This window comes from Bos javanicus, chromosome X (genome assembly GCF_032452875.1).
Source record: "Bos javanicus breed banteng chromosome X, ARS-OSU_banteng_1.0, whole genome shotgun sequence".
In the NCBI taxonomy this organism is placed as follows: domain Eukaryota; kingdom Metazoa; phylum Chordata; class Mammalia; order Artiodactyla; family Bovidae; genus Bos; species Bos javanicus.
The window spans coordinates 52,908,071-52,933,640 of record NC_083897.1 but is presented as its reverse complement, the minus strand read 5'-3'; the positions used below and the strand labels follow the sequence as shown (position 1 = coordinate 52,933,640).

The 25,570-nt window shown below is 41.7% G+C and overlaps 1 protein-coding gene across 9 annotated transcripts in view; it reads right to left on the bottom strand.

Annotated features, from left to right (window-relative positions):
- Positions 1 to 1,007: 1,007 nt before the first annotated feature.
- SYTL4 (synaptotagmin like 4) overlaps positions 1,008 to 25,570 on the bottom strand; it is a 95,998-nt gene continuing 71,435 nt past the window's right edge. For 8 of the 9 annotated variants that reach the window (XM_061409228.1, XM_061409231.1, XM_061409229.1 and 5 more), the window contains 12 exons: positions 25,217 to 25,318; positions 24,667 to 24,742; positions 23,936 to 24,026; positions 23,720 to 23,823; positions 19,295 to 19,387; positions 17,483 to 17,661; positions 17,087 to 17,189; positions 16,408 to 16,569; positions 8,131 to 8,239; positions 6,165 to 6,264; positions 4,939 to 5,147; positions 1,008 to 2,684 (listed from right to left, as the gene is read on the bottom strand). In XM_061409228.1, coding sequence (XP_061265212.1) covers positions 2,536 to 2,684; positions 4,939 to 5,147; positions 6,165 to 6,264; positions 8,131 to 8,239; positions 16,408 to 16,569; positions 17,087 to 17,189; positions 17,483 to 17,661; positions 19,295 to 19,387; positions 23,720 to 23,823; positions 23,936 to 24,026; positions 24,667 to 24,742; positions 25,217 to 25,318 — 1,477 coding nt within the window. In that variant the 3' untranslated portion in view covers positions 1,008 to 2,535. The other variant, XM_061409235.1, reaches the window with a different exon arrangement.

Here is a 25,570-nt window from a genome sequence, read left to right as displayed (position 1 = left end):
AGAGTCAGACACTACTGAGTAACTGAACTGAACTGCCTTTCTTCAAGATTCCTGTCAACTGTTTTATGGTCATGGATGATTCACCTCATGTCAATGCTATCTCAAAATGCACGTTGTGGGTGAGGGGCCTGGTGCAACTCTCTCAGTTTTGCAGCTTGCTAATAGGTATGTAATTCCTTGTTAAAAACTAGCAAGGGGGCACTCTTTCTGTCCCCTTCTGATGTCTATGTCAGAAGCTTTCTCTATCTCTTTTACACTTTAATAAAACTTTATTACACAAAAATCTCTGAGCAATCAAGCCTCATCACTGGCCCCGGATCGAATTCCTCTCCTCCAGAGGCCAAAAATCATAGCGTGGTTCACAGCTCATAGCAGCAACCTTTCAATAAGGACTTGGAGAAATTAGGGAAATAACATACGCCTAGCAGAAAGCTTTGTACCCAAGAGGCTTTCAATATATTTTCATTCCCTTTTGTATAAGAGATCAAGAATCACTTGGGCTTTACCCGGAAACCCAGAGCTTTATTTTTGAGATGGGTCACTAGGCATCTGGGTTATTTATCTCTCAAAACTAAATAGTGGAAGTAGGAGTGATAGAAAAGGCCCCTCCTTTTAGAGAAAGTAAAAGATCCAGAAAGAAACAGCAGAGGATGTCTTTCCTCCCCTGTGTACTTTTCTCTCCTCCCTGAAGCTGCAGAGATGGGGTGGGGGTGGCTACAAAACTAAAGGAGGGGTTCCTTTGATACTTTAGAGAAAGACAAGCATTGGCACTTCTAAGGTGGGTTCTCATTCTCTCCCTATATACCAAACACAGATCAATGCATCAGACCTCAGAGGAGGTATCGGGCAGTAATGTGGGGAGAGGGAAATTTTCTTTGAGTCAGCAAATGATGCTTAGGGAAGGGCATTTGTCACTTTGGTTCTTATCCTTCAAACCATGTGAAAAGCAACAACAAAGTCAGGACATCAGAGACAAAAGTGTCTAGAGAACTAGAGAATGCAAACACTTGACAAGGAAGAAAGTTTTATTGAAGCACACAGACATTTCAGGGGGGATGGAGAACAAAGGAGCAAGTGACAGCCCAGGATCCCAAGTTATGCTTTCCAGTACAATACTAATCCACACCAAATACTATTTTGTTCACTTCACACATACAACAGAAACCACAGTATCCACCCTCAATCCCACAGCCTCATAGGACAGGCAGCTGGCATCTGACTCTACTGAAAGGAACTTCTTCTCCAATATAGATTCCCTTTACAGATGACTTTGGGAAGGTACAATTGTGAGAATTAAAAGGTCAGTTTGGGACAGTGGGTTTCAGAAAATAAACCTTAGGTCAATAGACCCTTCTTAGGAAGGTTTCAGCCCACCACACCCAGGTTACATCTAGGTCAACTTTGGGAAACAAGAGAAAAAAATAGGAACTGAAACCACTTCAAGAAAGAGGTCAGAAAAGCTGTGTTCTCTGAACACACTCTCTTGGACACTAACAGCGCCCAGCACAGAGAAAACACTGGACTGGTTTAGACCATAGCTGGCTATTCAGGCTGATATAACAGTTCAGTTCAGTGCTCAGTCATATCCAACTCTTAGCGACTTCATGGACTGCAGCCTACTAGGCTCCTCTGTCCATGGGATTTTCCAGGCAAGAGTACTGGAGTGGGGTGCCATTGCCTTCTCCATAGGAGCTTTCTAACGACTGCTATATCAGTTTAAAATGCAAAGAATCAGCACGGGCTGAGAGATGCTCCATTGCTGGTCCTTTGGGACCACTGAGAAGCCTGTACTGTGCATGCCTGTGACCTAGTCCAAAGGCCATTATCTAATTAAAGTGCTCTTCTAAAGCAACTCTATTATAAGGGTCCTGCAGAGGTCTAGGGAAGGTGTTCAGAACTGGAAGCAACTTAGACATCTTCTCAGCATTTCCAGGAAAACTATTAGACCCAAGCAAGGCAGAAACTGCTCCAAACAAGAGTTAAAAGCCAAGTTTCAGAAATGTGTCAAGGTAGAAATGGAGTGAAAAGCATAAAGCGGTGAAGAAAGAAGGGACCCAGTCACCTCTCTCCAATCTTCTTCTGTCTTTAGTAAACCACCCCTGCTTCCCAGAGCCTTGGCCTCAGACCAGGCACACCCTGAAACACAGACCAGTACAAGTGCCAAAGGCAGCCAGGGCTTCCTGTGGAAGGAGGAACCAGGATAGCAAGACAGGCGATTAAAAAATTGTTTTAAAAGATAAATTAATTAAATCTCATAAAGATGTAAGAATCATGGATTCTGAAAATATATAGTAGTTAATGCACAAATAAAAATATTTTGAAGAGACCCTTATTCTTAAGCCTGCTTTAAAAAGGGGAAGTCTACATCACTCTAGCATAATGAGATCTGTAGAAATACACATTTATATACACACACATACATCACACACACACACACACACACACACACACACAAATTATAAATCTTCGCCCTTGGTTTCTTCGCTTCCTCTGACTTGCCCTGGACAGGGATGGACCTGCAGAGCAGGACAGGGCTCACAAGCCCAGCTTCTGCTTGGCCATTGAGGAACGGAGTTGCAGAGTCCCTTCGGCCCAAGACCCTGGGTACTGTCGCATCTTCTGCCACAGGCTCACTTCTTCCCCAGTCGAGTCCATCCAGTCCACCACTTCCCCGTTACTGATCCCTGAGGAAAAACACCAGAGGAGGCTGAACAGAGATCCCACTCCTCAGCCCACCAGGGAAGATGGGTTATGCATTAAGGGCAGTATCCCATAAAAGACAGTGTGATATGAAGATGGGCTAATGGGGACAGTGTTCTGGGAACATCTCCCTGTTGACTCTGCACTGCCATATTTCTCTGCTCCTGAGATTCCATCAAGAGACTTAAAGTTGATAAAAGAGGGCTCCAAATGGCACACGGTAGCTCAAGACCTCTTATTCTAAGGCTATTACAGCTAGGGCCATTCTGTTACTGCCAAGTTGACTTATGATGGAAAGGGAGAGGAGGGGAATGCAGGGAAGGGAGGAAGAAAGGAAGAAAGAGGGAGAGAGGAAGGAAGGAGGGAGGAAGGAGACAGAGAGGGTGAGGGAGGAAGGAAGGAAGAGAGCTGAACACTTTTATTTTCTAGCTGTAGACTCCAGGCTTAAAGTTTGGATCATATGGGGCTTCATTTCTATTCTCTTGTACATTCATTCATTCAGGAAACATTTATCAAGTGGCTACTGTGTACTAAGTACTCTTCCAGGCTCTGGAGGTACAGTGTGAATAATACAGAAAAAGTTCTGCCTGCAGGCAGCTTATGTTTGAATAGATAACCTGCAATTAAAATAAATAAATTTATATTAAAATGATAATAAAAAAATAAACTAAAAAAGAAAATACAGAAGTAAACCAACAAGAGTGAGATAAGCATCATAAAGCGAATAAACAGAGTGATTTGTAGTGCCTAGATCAGGGTCTCCCTTAGATGAAGTGGTCTTTGGGCCCCTCTGAGAAGGAGATATTTGAGTTAGGAGCTGAAGGATAGAAAGGAAGCAGCCCTTCCAGACAGAGGGAACACTAATTGCAGAGGTTATAAAGTGGGGAGAAACTTGGTATATTTGGAGAACAGAAAGCTAGTCACCATGTTTAGAGCACAGCGAGCAAGCAGTGTTACAGGACAGATAAGAAATGAACAGAGGGTCCAGATCACACAGGGGCCTCTTGGCATGGTGAGAACTTTGGGTTGTTTTCTAAGTACAGTAGGAGCTCCTGAAGGGTTTGAAGCAGGGGACTGACATGAACCGGCTTACATTTGTAAGAACGTCATTCTACATGCTTTGTGTTAAATACTTTGTATGAATTAACAATATACAAGTAATATTCACAGTCACAGGAATGCAGACTGTAGCGACAGAAAAAAGTGTTCAAGACTAAGCCTTGAGAACCACCAATATTCCAAGTTTGGCTAGAGAATGAGGATGCCCCAGAGAAAAGTGTGGTGTCAACAGAAGCTAAGTTATTTCAAGAAAAAGGGAGTGATTAGCTATGTTAAATAGCATGAAAATTCTAGAATGATGAAAACAAAATTTTGACACAAGCAGTTTCTCAGTGGAGTGGTGGGACAGAAGTGGGATCACAATGGACTGAAGACTAAAGAAGACATGAGGACATGGGGATGACTCTTTTTCAGGGATTAGAGGGGGGACGTGGGCTCAGGAGAAGGTTTGTTTCTGTTTATTAAGACTAGAAATACCAGAGCATATTGACATTCACCTCCAATAGGGAGGTAGAAAGAATAAAACTGATCAGACAGGAGACACAGGAGATTCCAGAAGAAAGGTCACTGAGAAGGTGAGGGTGTTGTGATCTAGAACACTTGGACAGAGCTTGGCCTTTGCTAGGAAGGACCCCTTCTTTTATATAACAGGATGGAAGGTGGAAATCAGAGGTACAGATATAGGGACATTTGGGGATGTTTTTGGTGGGAAGCTGATGGCATTTCTGGGCATTCAGGGTACCGTTTATCTGTACACCTGACAGTGTATGAGCTTGGCCTCCCTCCAGCCCTGCACATAGTAGGCACTCAGTAAATCCTGTCTGAATGTTCACTGAAAGGAAAGAAGACAACTCTTGACATAGAGGAGCTATGCAGGGAGGAGCTATGCAGTGAAGGTGGCTCAGTCGTGTCTGACTCTTTGTGACCCCGTGGACTGTAGCCCACCAGGCTCCTCTGTCCATGGGGATTCTCCAGGCATGAACACTGGAGTGGGTTGCCATGTTCTCCTCCAGGGGATCTTCCAAACCCAGGAACTGAACTTGTGTCTCCTGCATTATGGGCAGATTCTTTACTATCTGAGCCACCAGGGAAGCCCATGCAGGGAGAGGGATGGGTCTATTCAGAGTGAAATATCTAAGAGGCCCTAAAGACAGTGAGGGTGAGGGAAGAAGCTCTCACCTGTGCCGACACTCAGCCTGACCCCACCCAGGAAGTCATTGCTGGCCAGGGGCTCCCGGTCCCACACAGTCAGTTCCAGGCACATGTGTTGGAGATCTTCCAGCCTCACACCATTGTAGACAAATGTATGGTTATAGTGGGGATTCAGAGTCTTCTTCACCACAGGAGTTTTACGCTTACTGGCCTTGTTCCTCAGGGGAAGGAGGTATCTGGCAGACAGTGTGGAGGAGTCAACAACCTACTCAAAGCTGGCAACATCTCTCTAAATTCCCCTTTCCTCTCCCACCGGCCTAGCCCAGGAAAGTGAGTCAAAACTGGGATCCAAGAACACATACTCCCTACTTTGAATCTGAGGAAGCACAGTTCCTACCACCTCCACTAGATCATTCACCTGATTCAATGCCTTTAACCTGGAGAGAAAATTAACACAATGTTATTAGGGAGCTGTTGTCTATACTCCACCAAAAATGCGTTTTGAATATCTGGCTCCACCTCTATTGGGCAAAGTCCTCTTTAGTAAAAAGCAACAGTAATAAGCAATTCTTGTTGTTCAGTTGCCAAGTCATGTCCGACTCTGCGACCCTGTGGACTGCAGCACGCCAGGCTTCCCTGTCCTTCCCCATCTCCTGGAGTTCACTCAAATTCATCTGCACTGAATCGGTGATGCTATCTAACCATCTCATCCTCTATCACCCTCTTCTTCTCCTGCCTTCAATCTTTCCCAGCATCAAGGTCTTTTCCAATGAGCTGGCTGTTCACATCAGGTAGCCAAAATGTTGGCATTGTAATAAGCATAGGCATTGCCAAACATGATTTCATATTTGCTAGAGAACTGAAGTCAATGGGGGTGAACTGTAACTTGGGGAAAGCTGGCATTGCTTAAATACTGTGGGGAACAAAGTCCTGAGTTCCCATCTTGACAGTCAAGGAATGCAGATTTTTATTCAGGATTAAGAACACAAATCTATAACAAAGGAAAAGTTGGATCTAACTGTCCACCACTCTCCTTTTTGGAAATCAGCACTGCAGCCCAGTCCAAACTGAGCTCCAACCAGTGCCAACAGAGTAGTGGAGGTTGGGCCATTACCTAATTTCAAGAACAAAGTTGGCTGCTGGAGGTGGCAGGACACACAGGGATAATATCCACAGAGAAAGGTTTAGCTAGATTCCTCTCTGAGCTCTCATGTCCTGAAACCGGTTAATTTGGTGCTGGTCCATGGACTCACCCCTTTACAAAGCTGTCTGAAGTCCCTCCTAATTTGTCAGCTGTCAGGTTCTTGGCTTCTTTGATCCACACCTGGAGCTCTCCCCCTTCCCCACCTTTACCTGGAAGGGATATCAGCCAAAGCAAATGAGTTCTTATACCTTCACGTTTCTCTCAAGCTTTATCTACATAGCACTTTCTTTCCTGGTTCCTGAAGACAGCTAGCTCCATGATAAGCGGACCACACCTGCCTTGTATTTGCAGTACCCAGCACAGTGCCTGACAGTGAGCAACAGGCACTCAAGTCATAATAAAAATAGCAATAAAGGCTTACTGAAAACTGGCTATGTGCCATATTCTACATTAAGCATTTATTCCTCAAAACAATTATATGAGATATAGACTATCACTGTCCTCATTTTACACGAGAAGATTGAGGCATAGAGAAATAAAGTTGCCTGATATTTGTTGAATGATGGAAAAAAGAAAACTCCTCCACTTCTGTTCTGGATCCCATCCCCATGGCATCAAGACTCATCAGGCATCATCAATTTCAACCCCCAGCTCGCATTTTAATATCTCATTCTCTACTAGTTCCATTCCTTTCAGTCTAAATAGATGCTAATCTCACTTCTGCTTTTAAAAAATTCTTTTGAAAGAATATTTCCCTTCACCCTATCTCCTTTTCAAGCTCTCCTCCATTGTTCTCTTTTCTTTCACCATCAATTTTCCTAGAAAATAGAGTCCACATGCATCGCTTCTACTTCTTTGCCTCATTCACTCAGCCTAGTTTCTAGTGAAATCTGGCTTCTACTTCCACTGAGATCCACTGAAAATGTAATCTAATGCCGAGGAGTTGTGTCTTCTCATTGGGCCTGACAGGCCAGTAGGTATTTCAATACTGTTGACAACCCTTGCTCCCTTCTTCAAGCTCTCTTCCAGCATGGCTCTCTTCTGATAAGCCTCTACCTCACTGGCTTCTCTTCCCCCTCTTCATACTTTAAATTGTTCCTCATGGTTCTCTCCTTGCCTCTCTTCTCTAGTCATCCTGCACACCCTCCTTGGAAATCTCATTGACTTCCCCAAATCCTATCGATTAGACCTTGCTGCAAGTAACTTTTTAAGAAATTTTTCTTTAAATTTCTTGATTTTCTTGCATTGCCAAAGCATCAAGTTCAACTTCTTACCATTACGTCCATGGCCCTTTATAGCCAGGCTCCAACCCCATCAACAATTCCATCTCCACTCCCACATCTATATACCAGAACTCCAGCCCCACTTAACTAAGAAGTTAACTGCCTCACAGTCACACATCACCGCACATTTACCATGCTTTCTTCAACCCTTTGCTCCTGCTATCTCCTCTTCTTAGAAAGTGCTCTTCTCACCCCATTCTCTTCCTTTTCTGCCTGGTAAAGTCTTAAGTCAAATATCATCATTACTTCCTCTTTAAAACTCTCCCAAATACAACCAGACAGAATTCATCACTCCTGTATCTGTGTTCTTTGAGCAGATGACTGTCATTCTTTCTAAAATAAGCTGTGCAAAGGAGGGCAAAAATCATGTCTTATTCACCTACATATCCACAGTCACTAGTACAGTGCTTGGTGTGTTGAGTTACTCTTCCTCAGCCTTCAACTTCCTGTCCCTTATACTTATACACCGCCCTTTCCAACCACCTTCTCTCAGTCCTGAAGTTTCTGTTCTGTTCTGACCTCTTAGTAGGCTTCTAGAGCTGGACCAAGACCAAGTTAGTTTAATGGCATCAAAAAAAGATAAAACAAAAAAATAATTTCAACTTGAAGGCATTCCCTTCTGGTTGAAAAAAAGAAATGGCTTACTTACTACAGAAATCTTCCTTAGAAGACGATCCAGTGTGAATCATAATCTGGTCTCTCCAATAGTGCTAGCCACTAGCCAGCACCAACCTTGCACAGATCAGGTGCAGAAAACTAAGAGTTAAATCCAAGGCCCCAAAGAAAACTTACTCTTTTTCCGGTCACTTCCAACGGGGAGTTTGGAGGCTGGGATATATTTCAATGAAACCACCAACTCGCCTTTGTGTGCTGGCAAGCTAGTCGAGGACTCAGCACTGATCTGAAACACAGGGAAACCCAACAGGTCAGGCTGGGCTATTCAGACTGTTGAGACCTCTCACGGAGGCAATTCTAAAATTATCCTCAAGAAGAGCTTCACAACATAAAATTATCCTCCTCCTTATGAATACCATCCTGGATCCCTAGGCCATGGAAGCCACAGGATTCTAAGCAGTTTCTTCAGAAGGAGCTGCACAAGAACTAACAAAGAGTCTTCTGTGATGCTGACTGTTTTGCTACTATGGGGATACTGTTACTAGATTCCAAATACCCCTGAAGGTCTTCAAGCAAGGCTGCCATACAAAATGACGTGGGACCGACACCATGATGGAGAATCTTGTTACCAACATTGTTAGTGATAGCCCCAAAGTGGAAACAATCTAAATGTCAATCAATATAGGAAAGGTTAAATGAGTGATTTTAATGCCCTTGTATGGCATATGGCATGTGATCCTCAAAAAGGATGCCATGAATCTCTACACGCTAACAGGGAAAGATTCCAAGATGTACTGTTAAGTCAACAAAGCAAGATGCAGAAAAAGTATTGCACTTATATTAAAACATATTCTTATTTGTATATGTGAATATATATATATATGTTAATAATGATTATTATCATTATCACTCATACAGTACTTACTATATCTGCCAGGTATTGTTATAGTATTTTAAGTATATCATCTTGTTTAATCCTCAAGATACTCCCTATGACATGAGTACAATTACCCCCACTTTACAGATTATGGAACAGAGGAACAGAGATGTTAAGTAACTTGCCCAGGGTCACATAGTAATTGGCAGAGCCAGGATTCAAACTCAGACAGACTGGCTCTCAAATCCATGCTTTTAAGCACTATGTTACACTGCATAGAAAAACCCAGAAAGATACAGACAAACTTAACACTTGTATCTTCTATTTTTTTAAATTTTATTTTATTTTTAAACTTTACAATATTGTATTAGTTTTGCCAAATATCGAAATGAATCCGCCACAGGTATACCCGCGTTCCCCATCCTGAACCCTCCTCCCTCCTCCCTCCCCCTACCCTCCCTCTGGGTCATCCCAGTGCACCAGCCCCAAGCATCCAGTACCGTGCATCGAACCTGGACTGGCGACTCGTTTCATACATGATATTATACATGTTTCAATGCTATTTTCCCAAATCTCCCCACCCTCTCCCTCTCCCACAGAGTCCATAAGACTGATCTATACATCGGTGTCTCTTTTGCTGTCTCGTACACAGGGTTATTGTTACCATCTTTCTAAATTCCATATATATGCGTTAGTATACTGTATTGGTGTTTTTCTTTCTGGCTTACCTCACTCTGTATAATAGGTTCCAGTTTCATCCATCTCATTAGAACTGATTCAAATGTATTCTTTTTAATGGCTGAGTAATACTCCATTGTGTATATGTACCACTGCTTTCTTATTCATTCATCTGCTGATGGACATCTAGGTTGCTTCCATGTCCTGGCTATTATAAATAGTGCTGCGATGAACATTGGGGTACACGTGTCTCTTTCCCCTCTGGTTTCCTCAGTGTGTATGCCCAGCAGTGGGGTTGCTAGATCATAAGGCAGTTCTATTTCCAGTCTTTTAAGGAATCTCCACACTGTTCTCCATAGTGGCTGTACTAGTTTGCATTCCCACCAACAGTGTAAGAGAGTTCCCTTTTCTCCACACCCTCTCCAGCATTTATTGCTTGTAGACTTTTGGATCGCAGCCATTCTGACTGGCGTGAAATGGTACCTCATAGTGGTTTTGATTTGCATTTCTCTGATAATGAGTGATGTTAAGCATCTTTTCATGTGTTTGTTAGCCATCTGTATGTCTTCTTTGGAGAAATGTCTATTTAGTTCTTTGGCCCATTTTTTGATTGGGTCATTTATTTTTCTGGAGTTGAGCTGTAGGAGTTGCTTGTATATTTTTTGAGATTAGTTGTTTGTCAGTTGCTTCATTTGCTATTATTTTCTCCCATTCTGAAGGCTGCCTTTTCACCTTGCTAATAGTTTCCTTTGTTGTGCAGAAGCTTTTAAGTTTAATTAGGTCCCATTTGTTTATTTTTGCTTTTATTTCCAATATTCTGGGAGGTGGGTCATAGAGGATCCTGCTGTGATGTATGTCGGAGAGTGTTTTGCCTATGTTCTCTTCTAGGAGTTTTATAGTTTCTGGTCTTACGTTTAGATCTTTAATCCATTTTGAGTTTATTTTTGTGTATGGTGTTAGAAAGTGGTCTAGTTTCATTCTTTTACAAGTGGTTGACCAGAGTTCCCAGCACCACTTGTTAAAGAGATTGTCTTTAATCCATTGTATATTCTTGCCTCCTTTGTCAAAGATAAGGTGTCCATATGTGCGTGGATTTATCTCTGGGCTTTCTATTTTGTTCCATTGATCAATATTTCTGTCTTTGTGCCAGTACCATACTGTCTTGATAACTGTGGCTTTGTAATAGAGCCTGAAGTCAGGTAGGTTGATTCCTCCAGTTCCATTCTTCTTTCTCAAGATCGCTTTGGCTATTCGAGGTTTTTTGTATTTCCATACAAATTGTGAAATTATTTGTTCTAGCTCTGTGAAGAATACCGTTGGTAGCTTGATAGGGATTGCATTGAATCTATAAATTGCTTTGGGTAGTATACTCATTTTCACCATATTGATTCTTCCAATCCATGAACATGGTATATTTCTCCATCTATTAGTGTCCTCTTTGATTTCTTTCACCAGTGTTTTATAGTTTTCTATGTATAGGTCTTTAGTTTCTTTAGGTAGATATATTCCTAAGTATTTTATTCTTTCCGTTGCAATGGTGAATGGAATTGTTTCCTTAATTTCTCTTTCAGTTTTCTCATTATTAGTGTATAGGAATGCAAGGGATTTCTGTGTGTTGATTTTATATCCTGCAACTTTACTATAATCATTGATTAGTTCTAGTAATTTTCTGGTGGAGTCTTTAGGGTTTTCTATGTAAAGGATCATGTCATCTGCAAACAGTGAGAGTTTTACTTCTTCTTTTCCAATTTGGATTCCTTTTATCACTTGTATCTTCTAAAGAGGGGAGTAGAATGGGGAAAGGAAAAACGGCTTTCACTTTTTACTCTCTATGTATCTATAGTGTTTTTTTAATGAGAAAGGCAAGTATCACTTGTATGATTTTCAAAGATCAGAAGTCTTTTTTTAAAAGAGAGCTTGCAGATATTTGAGGGCTCGGTGAAACTTTGTTACTAAGATTTGAATATGCCACAATTTTAACTTTATGTTAGTTTTGGTTAATGACTCTCTCTACCACTAGAATCTAAACGCCAGGAGACAGGAATCAAGTGTTTTTATCATTGTTCATCCTAGCATGCCTGACACTTAGCAATGTACCTAGCATATATAGGTGCTCTACAAATATTTCCTGGATGAATGCAAGAGGGAATGAGTGGGTGTCAGGTAGTATGAGCAGTAAGTGGCCATGAGGAGCAGGATGGTTTCATTCTGCTGGCTGTCTTGGCATGGCTGTGCTCCTTATGCCTTGGAATCCAGAGCATGAGCTGGTGCAGATCAGAGGTGCTCATTCACTGCCTGTGTTCACAGGGGCTCCTCTAACATAGGGCCTCAGCTCTGAGTATAGCAATACAAGGAAGGCATAATCCCCATCAGTCTGGAAAATTGTACCATATACCAAGAATGCACAGCAGTGTAATGGATGAAAGAGACATAGAAGGATAGGGAGGTGGATGCCAGGAAGAGAAAACTGAATGGGAGCAAACGGATCACTAGGGCAAGAAAAAAAAGAAAAATCAGAGACAAAAAATGGAGAATGTTTTCAGTTAAAATAAATATGCAATACTGGAGTGGTCTTTTTGTTATTTATAAAATATCTATACTATTTGTTAGTCTCTAGATTGTGAGCTTCAGTGGACTCTAAAAAATTAGGGTTTAACCTTAGCTGGAAATTGGCATAATTGGCATATTTGTTTCAAAAGCACATTTTCATTCTGGCTCAAAATAATTTCAAAGAGCAAACAGTTCCATTTCAGTGCAGGTTTTTCTTTTGATGGAAGGCATTCTTTGCTGGCAGTAGTTCATGACAGTTTACAATGACATTTCCATTATAATTGTATCAACTGTAGGCCCTTGAGAGAATGACTTATATGCCAAATGCTTAAGAAATTCTAAATTTCTAATAATATGCTATAGTTTTATTATAATGGCTTTCCAATTTTTATTAGTACTTAAAGGGAGATTTTTAATAGTGTTACTATATTTTTGGAGGGCAGTAGCTTCAAAATATCGAATGTTCATTTCCTTTGACTCAGCAATTCCACCACCAGAAATTTCTCCTACAGTTACACTCACAAAAGACGGACTAGATATAGTATACCATAGTTTTAACAGAGAAAAATAGAGGCAAAAAATTAAATGCCCATCAGTGAGGGAACTGTAAATATAATACAGGTACACGAAGAATGTGTTATGTGTCCTTAGTCACTCAGATGTGTCCCACTCTATACAACCCCATGGACTGTAGCCCACCAGGCTCATCTGTTCCTGGGATTCTCCAGGCAAGAATACTGGAATAGGTAGCCATCCCCTTCTCCGCGGGATCTTCTGGACCCAGGGATTGAAACCAGGTATCCTGCACGGCAGGTACATTCTTTACCATCTGAGTCACCAGGGAAGCCCACACAAAGAATACTATCCAGCAATTAAAATGAGATAAACCTGTAGTGATGGCATAGAAAAATGTCCATGATAAATGACAAAGTGTTAAATGAAAAAAAATCAAGATATATATACACACAATGAGAAGAGCTCATTTGTGTAAAAAGGAAAATTTTAAATCCATATTTATATATCTGTGCTGCTTAATACAAAATTTCTATAAAGATATTCAAGTAGTTGATAATAGTTCTAACCTACTTTTCTTTTTATATACTTCTATATTGTTTTATGCAATATCAAAAACAACAGAATGATCTCTGTTTGTTTCCAAGGCAAACCATTCAATATCACAGGAATCCAAGTCTATGCCCCAACCGGTAACACTGAAGAAGCTGGAGTTGAACAGTTCTGTGAAGACCTACAAGACCTTCTAGAACTAACACCCAAAAGAGATGCCCCTTTACATTATAGGGGACTGGAATGCAAAAGCAGGAAGTCAAGAAACACCTGGAGTAACAGGCAAATTTGGCCTTGGAATACAGAATGAAGCAGGGCAAAGGCTAATAGAGTTTGGCCAAGAGAACGCACTGGTCATAGCAAACACCCTCTTTCAACAACACAAAAGAAGACTCTACACATGGACACCACCAGATGGTCAACACAGAAATCAGACTGATTATATTCTTTGCAGCCAAAGATGCAGAAGCTCTATACAGTCAGCAAAAACATGACAGGGAGCTGACTGTGGCTCAGATCATGAACTCCTTATTGCCAAATTCAGACTGAAATTGAAGAAAGTGGAGAAAACCACTAGACCATTCAGGTATGACCTAAATCAAATCCCTTATGACTATACAGTAGAAGTGAGAAAAACATTTAAGGGATTAGATCTGATAGACAGAGTGCCTGATGAACTATGGATGGAGGTTCATGACACTGTAGAGGAGACAGGAATCAAGACCATCCCCAAGAAAAAGAAATGCAAAACAGCAAAATAGCTGTCTGAGGAGGCCATACAAATAGCTGTGAAAAGAAGAGAAGCGAAAAGCAAAGGAGAAAAGGAAAGATATACCCATTTGAATGCAGAGTTCCAAATAGCAAGGAGAGATAAGAAAGACTTCCTCAGCTATCAATGCAAAGAAATAGAGGAAAACAATAGAATAGGAAAGACTAGAGATCTCTTCAAGAAAATTAGAGATACCAAGAGAACATTTCATGCAAAGATGGGCTCAATAAAGGACAGAAATGGTATGGACCTAACTGAAGCAGAAGATATTAAGAAGAGGTGGCAAGAATACACAGAAGAACTGTACAAAAAAGATCTTCACGACCCAGATAATCACGATGGTGTGATCACTCACCTAGAGCTAGACATCCTGGAATGTGAAGTCAAGTGGGCCTTACGAAGCATCACTATGAAGAAAGCTAGTGGAGGTGATGGAATTCCAGTTGAGCTCTTTTAAATCCTGAAAGATGATGCTGTGAAAGTGCTGCACTCAATATGCCAGCAAATTTGGAAAACTCAGCAGTGGCCACAGGACTGGAAAAGGTCAGTTTTCATTCCTATCCCAAAGAAAGGCAATGCCAAAGAATGCTCAGACTACCCCACAGTTGCACTCATCACACACACTAGTAAAGTGATGCTTAAAATTCTCCAAGCCAGGCTTCAGCAATAACTGAACTGTGAACTTCCAGATGTTCCAGCTGGTTTTAGAAAAGGTAGAAGAACCAGAGATCAAACTGCCAACATCCGTCGGATCATCAAAAAAGCAAGAGAGTTCCAGAAAAACATCTATTTCTGCTTTATTAACTATGCCAAAGCCTTTGACTGTATGGATCACAATAAACTCTGGAAAATTCTGAAAGAGATGGGAATACCAGACCACCTGACCTGCCTCTTGAGAAATCTGTATGCAGGTCAGGAAGCAACAGTTAGAACTGGACATGGAACAGACTGGTTCCAAATAGGAAAAGGAGCACATCAAGGCTGCATATTGTCACCCTACTTAGTTTAACTTATATGCAGAGAACATCATAAGAAATGCTGGGCTGGAAGAAGCAAAACCTGGAATCAAGATTGCCGGGAGAAATATCAATAACCTCAGATATGCAGATGATACCACCCTTATGGCAGAAAGTGAAGAACTAAAGAGCCTCTTGATGAAAGTGAAAGAGGAGAGTGAAAAAGTTGGCCTAAAAGCTCAACATTCAGAAAACGAAGATCATGGCATACGGTCCCATCACTTCATGGGAAATAGATGGGGAAACAGTGGAAACAGTGGCTGACTTTATTTTTCTGGGCTCCAAAATCACTGCAGATGGTGATTGCAGCCATGAAATTAAATGACGGTTACTCCTTGGAAGGAAAGTTATGACCATCCTAGATAGCATATTCAAAAGCAGAGACATTACTTTGCCAACAAAGGTCCGTCTAGTCAAGGCTATGGTTTTTCCAGTGGTCATGTATGGATGTGAGAGTTGGACTATAAAAAAAGCTGAGCACCAAAGAATTGATGCTTTTGAACTGTGGTGTTGGAGAAGACTTTTGAGAGTCCCTTGGACTGCAAGGAGATCCAACCAGTCCATCCTAAAGGAGATCAGTCCTGGGTGTTCATTGAAAGGACTGATGTTGAAGTTGAAACTCCAATACTTAGGACACCTGATGCGAAGAGCTGACTCATTGGAAAAGACCCTGATGCTGGGAAAGATTGAGGGCAGGAGGAGAAGGGGACGACAGAGGATGAGATGGTTGGATGGCATCACTGACTCAATGGACATGGGTTTGGGTGAACTCCGGAACCTGAATGACAGTAACCTACTGAACATCTTTTATGTGCCAGGCACTGATTGGTACTCTGTATACGATCCAGCAGAAGAGAATATTATCATCATTTCCACTTTATAGATGAAGAAACTAAGGCCCACAGAATTTAGGTGACTTACCTAAGTTAGTTTTTAAGTTAGGTAATTTACTTAGCTGTCAAATCACAGTGTCTGGACTCAAATCCAGGTCCACACTCAGATCCCAGGTAATATTACACACTGTGCTACACTCTCCCCTGGGATTCCATTTCCAAAGTAATACTTCCCCTGGCTTGTATGACAAAGAGCACGGGAAGTGGAGCTCCATGAATTGGTTTACTTCCCATTTCTGTAGTGAAAAGGGCAGTTTGGAAAACCAGCACAGATTAGGATACATCCAAAAGGTTAGCTTGGAGAAAAAGCACAAGTCAGAATGTTAGGATACACCCAGACTCTAGAAGATGAGGAAGCAAAGCTTGACACACATATATATGAAAGACTTCAAAGGGGAACCACGGCTTCATCGTTCACCTGGCTTGTAACAGAAGAGATTACTGACACTTGCCATCCAAGAGCATCTGAAATTACTGTTAAACTAGGAAACCCCAGCAGGGGGCGTGAGAACTCCACAAACTACAATCAAAACTGTTCTACAGAAGTCACTGCAGATAATTCTACCTCAGATGCAAACTCTATAAGGAGTTGTTAAAGCAGACTACCTTTCCATGTAAAGGGAGACAATGATCCAGTTTCTTATCAAGCTTCCAGGAATCCATCTGGACCTCTGCCTCTCCAAGAAAAGTGTTTCTGCCAAAACGACCATGATGCCACACCGAGAATTGCAAAGTCCTCTGGGCCAAGAGAGATTCTGGGATTTCATACTGTGAAAGGAAAGGAGACACCCAAGATGATTAGTTCACAGTAATTTCTCAGAAAAATATTATTCCAAAATCTGAACAAGCATACTCAAAGTCCATAGTCCTGATCAAATCACTGTAGTCCCTAAGCACTTTGAGCTTCATCCCTCAAAGCCTTTACTTATCCCACTTCACAAAAACCTACCATACTCCAGGGGAGGACCTGGGATATAAATTTTTCCTTCAGTGGGTGAGAGAACACTGGAATATGCAAAAGAACTGCCAGGGAGACTCCTGATTACAAATGACCCCTTAAAATGAGATTTGCGACCACGAGGCCCTCCAACTTTACCAGAATCCAAGAAAATCAAACCAGCTTTGTTTGCTGAGAAGTCAGGATGTGAACAGATGCCCACAGTGTATCCTCAAACACAGACATGGCCGCTGAAAACCATGTTGACCAGCCATATAGTAGAGGAATTGCTACAGCTCAGCACACAAGACAGAACAAGTTCTATCCTCTCAGACTCTAGATACTTACTCTGAGGATCTCATCATATAACGGATTAATAGTGTCCTGCTTGATGCTGGTTTTTCTTTTTCCTTGGCGGGATTTGTCTGGCAGAAGATAAGCCTTCACATATCTAGAAGCCAAGGAGAATACTGAGTCATTGGCTGTCTTTTTGGAAACCTGCTTCTCACTTCCCTGTCTTCCATACACATATGCCATTATGAAGTGAAAATATCACATCAAGCCCTCTGCTACACACCATTCTTGGATTTTCCTAATCCTGGCCCCTTTCCCACATCTCCCCTAACCACTCTCAATCACACCTCCCTGTCTGCCCAGGAAGTGAGAGCTTTGGTTCAAGGGTGCCCAGAGAGATGTTGGGGTCTGATCATCTCCAAGCACTGTGCAGGGTCCAGAAGCACTCACGGATTTGAGCGCTTCTTGGCTTCATCAGCATAGGCCAACTGTTGGCACTCCTTCACGTGAATGACCAGAGCCTGTGTTTGCTGCTCGTACTTCAGAGAAAAGGCAATCTTTCCAGTCACAAAGATGTTCCCGAAATCACCGGCTTCACTATAGATGCTCATCATGCTGCCAATCGTACTCTGAAGATAAAGCACCCACATAACAGGTGGTAACTAGACTTATCATGGTGAGCATTTTTAAATTTACAGAAATCTATGTTGTATGACAGGAACTAACATAGTGTTATAGGTCAATTATACTTCAAACATAAACAAAACTCATAGAAAAAGATAGCAGATTTGTTGTTATAAGAGGCAAGGGGTCAGGGGAGGGGGAATTATATGAAAGTGGTCAAAAGGTGCAAACTCCCAGTTTTAAGATAAATAAGTGCTAGGGATATAATACACAACATGATACACACACACACACACACACAGAGTATAATTAACACTGCTCTGTGTTATATATATTAAAGTGGTTAAGAGACAAATACTAAGAGTTCTCATCACAAGGAAAAAACTCTATTTCTTTAATTTTGTATCTATATAAGATGATGGATGTTCCCAAACTTATTGTGGTAACCATTTCAAAATGTATGTTAGTCAAATCAATATGCAATACACCTTACACAGTGCTGTATGTCAGTTATATCTCAATAAAACTGGAAGAAATAAACAAACAAGATAAAACACCCATAAACATCTGGTGAAGGCACACTCTCCCTGCCACATTGTTCACATTTTCACTCATGAGAAAGTCAGTCACTAAACAAAACAAAAGCCCCTGCAACTAACCAGTACGGCCAATGGTCTTGTACCCAGAATATAAGAGAGAGCTAACAGCACACTCACAACTGCTTACAACTGCTGAGGTTTACCAATCAGCTCACCTAGGTTCTGAGCTGCTCTTCTTATTCTCTTTTTATATATTTTTATTGTTAATTTTCAACTGCCCCAGAAGGTGAGCAAGGAGTAGAGGCAGCGTACAGCTGAGTCTGATTTTGGTGTATACTATGTATGTTATGATGTTGATTAGAAGGGATCAGTTATCAATTAAAACAAGGAGCGTTAATTATCTGTGGGTCTCTTTTATCCACCTTATCCCTCTCAAGGTCTACAGAGAAAAGTGACTGTGTCAGATTTGGAGGGAAAACCCCACCTGAGGTGAAAAGCTACGTTCCTCTCAGCTAATAATCAACTCTGCAAGCCTACCGTTCTCTTCCTGTGTGTGAGTATGATCATCTATTCACCCTGCTTTCTGACTCTGTTTCCCCTAAACATCAATCTTCATACTTAATGACAGAACTAGGCCCCGATTCTTAAATGTCCCTTTAACTTTATGATTCTGATTGGTATAGTTTTCCCTTAACCATATCCTGATGCTAGGTAACCCTGCCAAGACCCTTCTCATGGCATTCACCACCCTTGAATGTGAGACTTGGGGTGTGCTCTGATGAGAACACCTGAACTTTCTCACTTTGTGGCCTGGGTACCTTTTTAGGGTAGAAGTTATGGGTTACTGTTCACAAAGCTGTGATGAACATCTCTAGCCCTAACTACCTGAAATAAGAATTTCCAGGGCAGAGACTGAGAAAGTCACCTAACTGCACTAAGCAATTATGGTCTAACTTGAGAAAAGGAACAAACAAATGCATCTCACTTACCTAGAAAGAATAACCAGAACTTCCCCACATCCTGACTCTGCTCTAGGGAAGTAGTTCCATCTTACCTGGTACCCCAACACGTCCACAGCCACAGAACTAACGGAACTTACCATGGAGGAACCACTTCTCATGCTGCTTCTGGCTAGCTTCTGACGATGCAACTTCACCAGGTGGTCAATGTCTTCTTCTTCTTCCTCCTCTTCCTGGAATGATAAATATACATTCAGAGTTAATAGAAATAATAAAAAGTTCAAAAATGAATATCTTTCTTTTAGTAGGGGCCATAATTGTTGCTAAGCTCTGAGGTGTCATGTGCACACATACATGCTTATCTCTATCTTTGGGTTTCCCTATTTCAGGCTCCCAAACTACATCCCAACCATCCTTCTCAAATCACAAAATAGTAAGAATATCTCTTTTTAATTTGACTGCCCCAACCCAGCCATCTCTTTACATTTTATTAAGTGTGGCATAAATCCCCTGGAGGAGATTGCCATTACCCCCACCATTGAGCCACCGAATAGATGACCCACAAACTGGAGAACAATTATATCAAAGAGTGTCCAGGAGTCTCCGGTGGATGCGTGGGTCAACAGTGGCCTGCTGCAGGGTCAGGGCACTAAATACAACAGACCTGGGAGCTGCAGAGCACGCTGGCATAAGTCCTTTTGAAGGAGGTCACCATTACTGCCATTACCCCTATCACAGTTCAGGCCAAACTACAGGGAGGGAATACAGCCCCACTCATCAGCAGAAAACTGGATTAAAGATTTACTGAGCATGCTCCGCCCCCATCAGAGCAAGACCCAGATTCCCCCACAGCTACTCCCTCCAATTAGGAAGTTACCACAAGCCTCTTATCCTCATCCATCAGAGGGCAGACAGAATGAAAACCACAATCACAGAAAACTAACCAAACTGATCACATGGATCACAGCTGTGTGTAACTCAATGAAACTATGAGCCATGCAGTGTAGGGCCACCCAAGATGAACAGGTCAGGGTGGAGAGTTCTGACAAAATGTTGTCCACTGGAGAAGGGAATGGCAAACCACTTGAGTATTCATGAACAGTATGAAAAGGCAAAAAGATATGACACTGAAAGATTAACTCCTCAGGTTAGTAGGTGCCCAATATACTACTAGAGAAGAGTAGAGAAATAGCTCCAGAAAGAATGAAGAGGCTGAGCCAAAGAGAAAACAATGCCCAGTTGTGGATGTGACTGGTGATGGAAGTAAAGTTCGATGTTGTAAAGAACAATATTGCATAGGAACCTGGAATGTTAGATCCATGCATCAAGGTAAATTGGAAGTAGTCTAATAGGAGATAGGAGTGAACATCGACATTTTAGGAATCAGGGAACTAAAGGGACTGGAATGGGTGAATTTAATTCAGTTGACCATTATATCTACTACTGTGGGCAAGGATCCCTTAGAAGAAATGGAGTAGCCCTCACAGTCAACAAAAGAGTCTGAAATGCAGTACTTGGGAGCAATCTCAAGACAACAAAATGATCCATGTTACAAAGGCAAACCATTCAATATCACAGTAATCCAAGTCTATGCCCCAACCACTAATGCCAAAGAAGCTGAAGTTGAATGGTTCTATGAAGACCTACAAGACCTTCCAGTACTAAGACCAAAAGAAGATGTCCTTTTCTTCATAGTGGACTGAAATGCCAAAGTAGGAAGTCAAGAGATACCTAGAGTAACAGGCAACTTTGGCCTTGGAGTACAGAATGAAGCAGGGCAAGGCTAACAGAGTTTTTCCAAGAGAATGCAGTGGTCATAGTCAACACCTTCTTCCAACAACACAAGAGATGATGCTACACATGGACATCACCGGATGGTCGATACTAAAATCAGATTCATTATATTCTTTGCAGCCAAAGATGAAGAAGCTCTATAGAGTCAGCAAAATCAAGACTGGGAACTGACTGTGGCTCAGATTATGAACTCTTTATTGCAAAATTCAAACTTAAATTTAAGAAAGTAGGGAAAACCACTGGACCATTCAGGTTTGACCTAATACAAATCCCTTATGATTATACAGTGGAAGTGACAAATAGATTCAAGGAATTAGACCTGATAGACACACTGCCTGAAAAACTATGGACAGAGGTTCATGACACTGTACAGGAGACTGCGATCAAAACCATCCCCAAGAAAAAGAAATGCAAAAAGGCAAAATGGATGTCTCAGGAGACCTTACAAATAGCTGAGAAAAGACAAGAAGTGAAACGTAAAGGAGTTAAGGAAAGATACCCAACTGAATGTAGAGTTCCAAAGAATAACAAGGAGAGATAAGAAAGTCTTCCTCCATGATCAATGCAAAGAAATAGAGGAAAACAAAAGAATGAGCAAGACTAGAGATCTCTTCAAGAAAATCAGAGATATCAAGGGAACATTTCATGCAAAGATGGGCAAAATTAAGGACAGAAATGGTATGGATCTAGCAAAATAAGAAGATATTAAGAAGAGGTGGCAAGAATACACAGAACTATACAAAAAAGACCTAATGATCCACATAACCACGATGGTGTGATCACCCACTTAGAGCCAGACATCCTGAAATGTGAAGTCAAGTGACCTTTAGGAAGCATCACTACGAACAAAGCTAGTGGAGGTGATGGAATTCCAGGTGAGGTATTTCAAATCCTAAAAGATGATGCTGTGAAAGTGCTGCACTCAATATGCCAGCAAATTTGGAAAACTCAGCAGTGGCCACAGGACTGGAAAAGGTCAGTTTTCATTCCAATGCCAAAGAAAGGCAATGCCAAAGAATGTTCCAACTACTGCACACTTGCACACATGTCACACACTAGCAAAGTAATGCTCAAAATTCTCCAAGCCAGGCTTCAACAGTACGTGAACCAAGAACTTCCAGATGTTCAAGCTGGATTTAGAAAAGGCAGAGGAACCAGAGATCAAATTGCCAACATCTGCTGGATCACTTAAAAAGTAATGGAATTACAGAAAAACATCTACATCTGCTTCATTTACTACGCTAAAGCCTTTGACTGTGTGGATCACAACAAACTGTGGAACATTCTGAAAGAGATGGGAATACCAGACCACCTGACTTGCCTCCTGAGAAACCTGTATGCATGTCAAGAAGCAACAGAACAAGACATGGAACAACAGACTGGTTCCAAATTGGGAAAGGAGTACATCAAGGCTGTATATTGTCACCCTGCTTATTTAACTTACATGCAGAAAGTTATTGTCACCCTGCTTATTTAACATCATGCAAAATGCCAGACTGGATGAAGCACCAGCTGGAATCAAGATTCCTAGGGAAAGTATCAATAACCTCAGATATGCAGATGATACCACCCTTATGGCAGAAAGTGAAGAAGAACTAAAGAGCCTCTTGATGAAAGTGAAATAGAGTGAAACAGCTAGCTTAAAATTCAACATTCAAAAAACTAAGATTGTGGCAACTGGTCCCATCACTTCATGGCAAATAGATGGGGAAACAATGGAAACAGTGACAGATTTATATTCTGGGGATCCAAAATCACTGCAGATAGTGACTACAGCCATGAAATTAAAAGACACTTGCTCCTTGGAAGAAAAGCTATGACCAACCTAGACAGCATAATAAAAAGCAGAGACATAACTTTGCTGACAAAGGTCCGTCTAGTCAAAGCTATCATTTTTCCAGTAGTCATGTGTGGATGTGAGAGTTGGACCATAAAGAAAGCTGAGCTCCAAAGAATTTATGCTTTTGAACTGGGGTGTTAGAGAAGACGCTTGAGAGTCTCTTTGACTGTAAGGAGTTCAAACCAGTCCCTCCTAAAGGAAATCAGTCCTGAATATTCATTGGAAGGACTGATGCTGAAGCTGAAACTCCAATACGTTGGTCACCTGGCGAAGAACTGACTTATTTGAGAAGACCCTGATGCTTGGGAAAGATCAAAGGCAAGAGGAGAAACTGACTCAATGGACATGAGTTTGAGCAAGCTCCAGGAGTTGGTGATGGACATGGAAGCCTGGCATGCAAAGAGTTGTACATGACTGAACGACTGAACTGACTGACTGAAGTATTTACTTGAGCCTCCAACCATATATCAAGCAATGTTTAGAAAACAAAAGAGATAGTGAAATATAATCTCTTTCTTTAAGCAATTTAGCAACCAGATTTACTTTAGAATTGAGAGAGAAATCAAAATTCATGTTACCTTTTCCTAAGGAACTAAACAGGTAAATTGAGAGTATCAGGTAGTAAAGTCAACTTTGCTTGTGTGCATGCTAAGTTGCTTTAGTCGTGTCTGACTCTTTGTAACCCTATGGTCAGTAGCCCACCAGGCTCCTCCCAGAATCCTCCATGGGATTCTCCAGGCAAGAGTACTGCAGTGGGTTGCCATGCCCTCCTCCAGGGGATCTTCCCGACCTAGGGATTGAACCCATATCTCTTACATCTCCTGCATTAGCAGGCAGGTTCTTTACCACTAGTGCCACCTGGGAGGCCCAAAGTCAACTTTATACATATAATTTTTCATATGGTTACCAAGTGAAATACAAGGGTATTTACCATATCCACACTGAGGCCTGGGACAGATTTGCTCCTGTCTCCCAGGGCGCCACTTTCATGCCCCACATCTTCCGGACGAAGATCGATCACAGACTTAGTATATTCTGAGTGGAAAATCAAAAACCAAAGCAAAAGAAACATACTCTTCTCCATACTAATAACCCACCAAGTATTCTGAACATCAATCTCAAAAGGCCATGAAGGGAAACCAGCTACCTGAAGGCCTGAGGATTTTTCTGGTGTTCTTCTTGAATATCATTTCACCTTCGTCCACAGATACCACATTTTGACCCCTAAGCTGAGCTTCCTAGGAACAGATAAGGGCAAAATAATGGAAAAAGACAGTTGGGTAGGTAGAAGAGTTGATTAGGGAAGAAGACTCAGATATTCACCAAATTATGACAAACTTAAAGATTAATTTAATCTTAGGGCTTTAACTTAATCCTAAGAAGTTGCACAAAATCTTTTTTTTTTTGTTTGTGGTTTACACTAACTTCTTAAACTTTTATTTTGTATTGGGATATAGCTGATTAACAATGTTGTGATAGTTTCAGGTGAACAATAAAGGGACTCGGCCATAAATATACATGTCTCCATTCTACCCCCAAATTCCCGTCCCATCCACGCTGCCACAAACATTGAGGAGAGTTACACATGTTATACAGTAGGCCCTTGTTGGTTATCCATTTTAAATACAGCAGTGTATATATGTCCATCCCAAATTCCCCAATTATCCCTTCTCCTCATCTTTCCTCCTGGCAACCATAAGTTCATTCTCTAAAACCTATTTTCTCACGTTTCAACCAAAACCTTAGAAAATGCTACCACAGATATTTGAACTAAAATTTGTTTGCTTCAATTCTTAATTTAAATTCTTCCTGAGAAAGGAAGGAGAGAGACACAAAGACAGAAAGACAGAGATCAACCAACCAGTAACTAAAGCTTACCTTTTCTACTTGAGGTTTGGGAGCAGACATCTTCTTCCATTCTGGAAAAAGGCCAGATTTATCCAGTGAGTCTCTCCTGGGGGCAGATACAGAAACTGTAATAAAATCACCTCCTCCTCCCTTCCCCATCTATCCAGGGACCCAAGCTCTGTGGAAGGAAAGCCACTGGCTTAAGGTCAGTAACCAAATGCAGAAGGTAAACTTCACATCTGATTCACCTTGAAGGAATGCAGACAATCAGATAAGTAGCTTTGTACAAATACAAACACTCACACCCCCATGCCTAAGGGATAGCAGCATCCATTGCTGCTGGTCCAGGGGTCCAAGAACACTCTCCAAGATGCAGCAGCCTGTGGAAGTTAGTGTGTTCCAGAAGGCTGTGCTCAAAGAAGTGCTAGTGGGAGACTTGCAGCAACAGAGAAATTACTTCATTCGCCTTACCAAGTACAGAAGTCAGGAACACTGAAGGCAGGGGAACCCCACACCCTGGCTCTAGAGAACAAAACGGGAGCTTGGTTGAGCAGAACGGCCGGGACTGGGGACATCTCACCTGGACATGGTATCCGAGTCAGCTGTATAGCTATCCAGGCTCTCACTCTCGGCTTCCAGGACACTCCTTCCACTTTTCAGCTTGGGCACTTCAAATGACATGCTACAATAAAAACCAAGAGCCAACACATAAAGAAAGTGGGCTCTCCTGCTGGGTGTTGGGCTTCCTTCCAACTCCTTCACAGTGGTAGCCTAAGTGATCTTTCTAAGAGCTAAGTACACTTTTAAAACTGCTCAGAGGTTCTCTATTGCCCTTGGGATTGAGTTCAAACTCCTTAGCATGGCAAGAAAATCCTTATGAGTTGACCCCCTGCTCATCTCTACAGACTCATTTTTCACCTCTCCTTATACTTTA